Source organism: Eulemur rufifrons, chromosome 30, assembly GCF_041146395.1.
Source record: "Eulemur rufifrons isolate Redbay chromosome 30, OSU_ERuf_1, whole genome shotgun sequence".
NCBI lineage: Eukaryota > Metazoa > Chordata > Mammalia > Primates > Lemuridae > Eulemur > Eulemur rufifrons.
The window spans coordinates 44,396,603-44,403,777 of NC_091012.1; the positions used below are offsets into that span (position 1 = coordinate 44,396,603).

A 7,175-nucleotide genomic window follows, 5' to 3' on the forward strand; every position below is an offset into this window, starting at 1 on the left:
GGCAGCCCTGACTGGGTCCTTCCCTGAGCGCCCATGTTTCCTGACAGCTGTTAAGGAAGTGAGGTGAGAAAGGGTTAAGTGTGCCCCTCCACCGCCCAAAATGCTTCCTGTGTTTGAAATCCTTCAGGTCTCAGCAAACTCTCTGGCTCCCGGCCAGGCGGGCATTGTCCGGGGAGCAGTTGTGGGTTGTCTGAGAGGCCGCGCAGCCTTTGTTGTGGGGCCACCTCGGGGTTCCCTCTCGCGCCCTGGCTGGGGCTGCAGAGTGCGCGCCGGGAGGGGGGCGGTGCGGGAGGCGCTCTCCCTCTCTCTCTTCCTGCCCCCTTCCAACCCCCCCCCAGATGACCACATGACCAAGTGGGCTTGCGGCCAAGCCACAAGCTACAAAATGCAGCCCCTGGAGTGAGCGGGGAGCATTCTCGCTGGCAGCTGGGGTCACTGGCAGTTGGAGCCACGGCCGAGTAGCCAGCCGCTCCGAAAGAGCTCGCCGCTGCCGCCCCCGGAGCCGCCGAGGCCAGCTTCGCGGCGCTGCCCCGCGGCGGGAGAGGGAGGCTGCAGGAGAGCGGAGGCGGCGAGCGGGCGCGGCGGCCGGCAGCCTGCGGCAGGGCTCGGGCGCGCACACTCAAGCGGCCCGGGAGCCACGCGAGCTCCGCGCCCGCACGCGCCGGTTGGGGCTCGCGCCTTGCTGTGCCTCTGGGCGCCGGGGCCTCTCCGCCCTCCCGCAGGCTCGCCGGGGCCGGCGGCCCGAGGAGCAGCATGAATCTGCGGCTCTGCGTGCAGGCGCTCCTGCTGCTCTGGCTCTCCTTGACCGCGGTGTGTGGAGGTGAGTGCGCGCCTCCCTCCCGCTCGCCCGCGCTCCCTCGCGGCTCCCCGGGCTGCAGCCGGCGCGCTCCCCGCCCTCCGCCCCACGCACGCCCCGCCTGCCTCCCGGGGAGCCTGGCGCGAGCCGCGCAGCAGCAGCCACGCGCCGCCGCGCCAGGCGGCCAGTTGACAGGGCACCCGGGGCCAGTGGGCGGCCTGCCACGGGGACGTTTCCTCTGGGGGGCTCGGCGCTGCCTCGGGTATCACTTGCCCCTCCTGACCGCCCCTTGCAGTCCGTGGAGCTCCGGGCCAGAGACGTGCGCCCTGTGTCCCGCGCCCCGCACCCCACGTGGTGGGGGTGTGTGGAGAGGGACATGCCCACTCCCCTCGTGGGTTGATGGAGGGAACTGACTGGGGCAGGATGGGCTGGGCTCCCACGTTGAAGGTCTGCTGGCCCCTGGAGGTTAGGGGCTGCAGGTCGGTCCGGGGCGCAGGCCAGTCGGGGTGATGTGCCAACATGCAGACGTGACACTTGTTGCATAGGCAGGAGCGCGGCGAAGGGCAGAGGCGGCGGCGGCGGCGGCGGCGGCGTGGAGCACAGCTTTTGCTTCTCTGAGCTTGCGTGTGAGCAGAGCAGAGGCAGCCTCCCCCGGGCAGGGCTGGCCGGGCCAGGCCAAGCCAGGCTGGGCTGGTCTCCTCCCTTACCCCAAGGTCCTGGCTGCTCTCCTTCCCTGCACAGGACGCCCTACTCATTGCATCCATCCCTCTCCAAGGAACTGGTTCTCCCATATCCCGGCTCCAGCCTCCCCCTCCCCTCTGTCCCAGGCATGGACATGCTTCACCTTAGTCCCCCTGTCTTCAGGTACCAAAGGAGGAAACACAGCACCTGACCTGACCTCTCCATGCAGCTCAGGGAAGGGGAGTCCTTTCACCCCACCTGCCCCACACCCCCCACCTGGCAATGCTTGGCACCAGTGCTCCCTTGCCTGCCCCAAACCTGGTCCCCACCCAGGCCCCAGCAGCCCCATCTAGGGCTGCCTGTCTTCCATGTGTCAGTGTCTCCTGGGGCTGCCAGCTCCCACCTCCAGCTGCCACAGTCCTGTGATCTGGCTGTCATTGCTGCGCCTGGCACCACAGAAGGGGAAGGCCAAGACCAGGTGGACTAATGCCAGTGCCAGGGCTAGAGTCACAGGGAGGTGAGAGAAGGAGAGGGCAGGGCAGCAAGTTTCCTAGAGGAAGGGCACAGGGCCCTCCTTGGTTCCAAACCCTCCAGAACAGGAGGGTGGCATGCAGCCCAGGAGCCTCCAAGGGGCCTGGCCGGTTCTGCCTGCCTCTTTGTAGGGCACCTCCTTTCTCTGCTCTTTCTTTTCGGCCTTGCTCTGGCCCTGGGAGCACCGCCTGCCTTCTCAGGAAGGTGCATTGGTTGGGTCTGGCACCTCCGGCCTCCAGGTAGCTGGCAGTGGTCTCCCTCTTCAAGACTCCCTTGGTGAGAAGGAAGCAGGCTTGTTCCTCAGAAAGTCCTGTCAGGCAGGCCATGGAGGGAATGGAGCAAAAGATACGAATGAAAGACACCACAGGGGCCTGCCCTCCAGAAGCTTACCATCTGGTGTAGCTGGCAAGACGCAACACTCACGTGATACCACGACAGGCAGATAGTCCAAGGGGTACCTTCAGGGAAGAAAAAGAGTGGGTGCAGAGAGGGTGTCCCAGAGGAAGGTGGGGCTTCTGGATCTGCCTTCCAGAAGCTATTGGGAGACCCGGGGCCAACAGACGTCCACTTGAACCCTCGTGGGGTTGAGCTGTTGGGTCAGCATTGATCAGGAAGAGACCTGGTTTCGAGGGAAGGGAAGTTGGCCAGGCTAGCGGAGCACCGTGTGTGTCTGGCCCAGAGCCTGCCACTTCTTACTTTAATTCGCCTTTCTTCATTAGGTCATCTGCACACCCTGCTTTTGGTAAATTCATTGCCCTCATATTTTGCTTAAGCCTAGTAATGGAAACTTCTGAGGCTCCTACTGCCTTCTCCACCCCCAACCTCTCCTGGAGCCTGGAGGTGGCCACCAGCCAAGGGTCCAGGTACATGTCCTATTCCTCTTGCCTCCTGTCCTGTGTTAAAAACGGGGATCACAGAACCATCTTGTCCTTGGACCGGACTTGCATGCTGTCCCGAGCCAGAGTCCCGGGCCTGAAAACTATGTTTCCTCCTCTCCACACTCTGTCCTGACTTGGAATGTCCACCCCCTCTCGCCCTCCCCCCACCACACACACTCCTCCACTGCCTCCTGACCTGGGATACACTTTGCTCTTCTGGGTCTGAGAGCTCCTGGGCCAGGGCCAACTGTCCCTTGGTCTTTGTCTAAGCACCTCTCTTTCTCCCCTCCTCCTCCTTGTCCCCAGCCCCAGCTCCAAGTGTGCAGTCGTGCAGTCGCAGTGGTAGTGTGAGGACAGTCTACTGTAGCCGCCTCACTCAGGGAGGGGGCATCTCCTCTCTGTCCCCAGTCCTAAGCACTGAGCACCCATGTAACCTGAGCCAGGCCTTCACTAATGCAAGTGAAGCGGAGGGCCAGGCTGCCAGAGCATGATGTGTCCGAGGGCAACAGGGCTGGCACTGGGAGATGGCACAGGGCACTGGAGAAGGCGACTGGAGTGGGAGGCTGAGCAAAGAGATACGTGCAGGACCACAGAGCAGTGGAAGGGCATTGCCAGCAGGGTCCCCACCAGAGCACCCGTATGGGCTTTCAAAGCAATCACAAGACAGGCCAGCTCATGAGAGGATAAAACAGGTACGTCATTCCTGGCGAGGCTGGCACGTTCCTGAAAAGTCACACGTACCTCTTTGTGCATCGGCAGAGTTGGCATTCAGGTTGCATGAAAGTCCAATCCTGTCCTCCCCCTGACTGCAGTTCTCGGTGTGGAGATGCTGTAGCTTCATTGCTGATGGCTCTTCAGCGAGCGATGGCTCCAGTCCCTCTAGGTGTGACATTCTTTGGAGGATGGCTCTAGCCTCCCTTTAAGTAGCAAATGAGTTGGAAGAAGCTATATTTAAGTGCATTGGGGATGGCTCCCATTTCTAAACGAGAATTCTTTTGTACAGTGATGAGAATCAACAGCCTTTAATTTGTCCCTTTGGACAGGATAAAGCCAGGGTTTCAGGTGTCAGCTTATCTGACGGTGAGCCAGACCCAGTATCAAAAGTAGGAAACAGGTGGGCGATGGGCTTTGAGTGAGGGAGGAGTCTGCAGACTTTGGGCGACACAGAGGACAATGAGTCCCCCACCCAATGGGAGGGATGCAAGAGGCCAGGGGCTGCTGAATGGCTGTTCTCCAGGGCCTGGCTGAGTGTTCAGTCAGCTCAGGGTGGCTCTTCTCTGCAGGTCTAGGGTCTAGACATCTTCCTGGCCAGAGTCGGAGCCACCATCCCCGCTTCCCATCATGTCCCATTTCCCAGCTTGGCCTCCTGCCCCTTAGGGCCCTTTACCCCAGCGCTCCCTTCCTGACTGCCACACTCACAGTCTCGGATGCTGAACACAGGTGCCCTCCCGCTCCTGGAGCCGTGCCTCTCTTCTCCATGCCCACTGGGCCCCTGGGGTACAATGGCCTGTGCCATTCCATTGCCCCACCCCTTCCCCACTCCTTCCCCACTCCCAGTAGTTGAAGGCATGGAAGTGAGACACGAAGCTTCACTCACTTCACTTCACAAGGCCCCTTGGGTCCGTCCCCTGTGCCTGGCCACACTCTCAGCACAGTCCTTACTGTCCCCCATGTGATCGGTGCTGACTCCTTAGCATCTTTCACATCTACCCTCAGTGGGCAGGGTGAGCCTTGAGAGGACCCTGAGACTCAGGCCAGAAGCTGAAGCCGCTGAGGTGGGGGGCTTAGTGATCATCTTTCCCTCCTCTCCCTCCCCAGCCCCAGCCCCCGCCCCCTCGCAGATGGCACCAAAGAGGGTAGCTCTATGACAGTCACACAAAAGCAGCCCCCTTGCTCCATCCATACCTACTGCTCCAAAGTGCTAATATAATTTTTCTTTTCATTCTCATAGGTTATAGGTTTAGGGGATGAATGGACATGTTAACTCACCCTGACCATTAGCATGGAAGTGTGGACAGGGAAGCGAATGACCCCAGTCAACAGCAGGGCCGTCATGGGCCGGTGATTTTTCTTGGGGAAGAAGGAGTGGGTGAGAGTTAGAGAGGTTGCCTGTGCCGGCCGGGTGGGTGTGTCTGGGTGTGAGTGGGGAGATCAGCAGGCCCTGAGCCTGGGCGAAAGAGGGCCCTAAGGACAAACCCCGCCCACCTTTGGCCCAAGAGGAGGCTAAATGCCTGGAAATTGTGTGCAAGCGGAGGAGGACTCACAAGAGCAGAGGAGCCAAGGAAGGAACCAGAGCATGGGGATGCTGCAGGCAGGGGAGGAGGGGAGGAGGAGCTGCCAGGAAGGAGTATGACTGGGGGGCGGGCAGCCAACGGGAGGCTATATGGAAACTGTGAGCTAGTGGTGGGGATTCCTGGTTGGATGGCAATGGAGCTCAAGGGACAGGGATGCACTGAAGGCTGATCGGATGGTGTGGGTGGGGGAGAGACTGGTATTCATTATCACTGGCCTCAAACGCCGTATTTGTGCAGGCCAGCTCGGTAGTGGGCCTTGCACAAGCACCCCGCCCGACCCCCTCTTCCCCAGCACCGGCTCATCTCCCCTCACTGCCTGCCGCCAGCCAGGCTTGTCTTGGGGCTGCCAGCTCGGCTTCTCTGGCTGGACTGCAGTCTCCACCGCAGCCTGCATGCCTTCCCCCTCATTGCACCCAAGAGCACCCAGCACCACTTGGATTCTGTTGTCAGGGCTCAGTCTGGCATCAGGAGTCTTCTACTCTAAGCCAGATGTGGACAGATGTAGAGAGGAGCCCCAGAGTGCAGAATAGAAGCCAGGTGGGGTTGGAATGGGAGGAATTTACATCAGACACAGGATGGGGGGGTGTGATCTGGGAAGGACAGGACATAGGGCCTTGGTGGGGAGGTGCCCACTACAGCAGCACAGCACCCTCCTGATGCACAGGTGACCATTCTCTCATTCATCCATTCATTCATTTATTCATTCATCCATGCAACATTTACTGGGCTTTAAATCTGGTTACAGGTTGAGTAGAGCCCAGCATAAGGCACGCTGAGTCAGAAACAGCCCCCACCCACCACCTGGCAACATCCACGGGGAGGGCTTTGGGAGCATGAGTGAGCCTAACCAGTGATGCCCGACCACCTATGAGATGCCCAGGGGTGAGACACGAGATCTCTAGTACTCAAAAGTAGGTCACCCTGCATATGGAAGGATGTAGGAGTACAATGGCATGATGTTCATCATTTGCTTTAAAATACTGCAGCCAAGAAAAAAAAAGAAAATGGGTAACTATAGCATATGTGACTCCATCTGGATAATTGTTGAATCTGGATGATGGGTACATTGGGGGCGGTCATTGTAATGTCATATGTCTGAAATGTTTGAAGTGTACCATTTGCATGGGTGCCGTGGGGGGTCCTGCCTCCTGCATCCCAGCCAGGTGCAGGCATGATGCCCCAAACTGCAACCACTCGATGACGTTCCAAAAGAAAGAACCCATTTGTGCCTGTTAGAAACATGATTTAACTGTCAAAAGGGCAGAATCAGCTTCATCAATGGCAAGATGTGAGTCGTGGGTTCCGTTTGCCCCAGGACAGTGTACAAATTGCAGATTTTTCAAGGTGGAAAAGGAAAACAAAAGGAAAGCTATGAGGAGCGCCACCTCATGGAGAGTTGCCCCTGGGGGGCTTGTGCTCTGCGGCCTCTGACTGTTTTCATCAGCCTTCTTCAGTAACAGGCTTTCTCCTTCTTGCAGGGCCCCTGGTGCAGCCTCCTGAGGGGAAGGGGCTGGAGGAAGGCAAAGTCCGCCACCTGGTGCAGCCCAGAGCCTCGAGGAATGGACCAGGGCCTTGGCAGGGAGGTCGGAGGAAATTCCGCCGCCAGCGGCCCCGCCTCTCCCATAAGGGCCCCATGCCTTTCTGAAGCAGGTACTTGAGCCTCTGGTCAGTGAGCAGTGCCAAAGGGGAGGAGAAGGGACAGCCTGGAAGCTGGGTGGCCCTGCCACTCATCACTGGTCAAACACATTTACCAAGCAGTCCCAGCACCATACATGCATAGGGGCTGAGAGCTGGTAGGGAGCTTCTGGAGCAGCTGTCTCACCCCTTCATTGTACAGAGGGGGAGACTGAGGCCCAGAGAGGGGCTTGATGCTCGGGACCAATCTCCCAACTCCCCAAGAGTTGGGTGCGGGCTTCTCTCCACCCTGCTGCCTGGGGTTGGGCAGGCTGGCCCGGCTGGAGAATTCTAGGCTTCCTGGCAGGCTTTGATGACTGG

At 59.6% G+C, this 7,175-nt stretch overlaps 1 protein-coding gene across 1 annotated transcript; it reads left to right on the top strand.

Moving 5' to 3' along the window:
- Positions 1-753: 753 nt before the first annotated feature.
- APLN (apelin) lies at positions 754-6,825 on the top strand. Its single transcript, XM_069462787.1, has 2 exons — positions 754-820; positions 6,659-6,825. The coding sequence occupies exons 1-2, from the start codon at positions 754-756 to the stop codon at positions 6,823-6,825; spliced, it is 234 nt and encodes a 77-aa protein (XP_069318888.1).
- Positions 6,826-7,175: the final 350 nt, after the last annotated feature.

Coding starts and splice junctions, on each gene's coding strand:
- APLN (XM_069462787.1), top strand. CDS start 754: ATGAATCTGCGGCTCTGCGTGCAGGCGCTCCTGCTGCTCTGGCTCTCC. Junction 821..6,658: donor CTTGACCGCGGTGTGTGGAG/GTGAGTGCGCGC, acceptor TCCTTCTTGCAG/GGCCCCTGGTGCAGCCTCCT.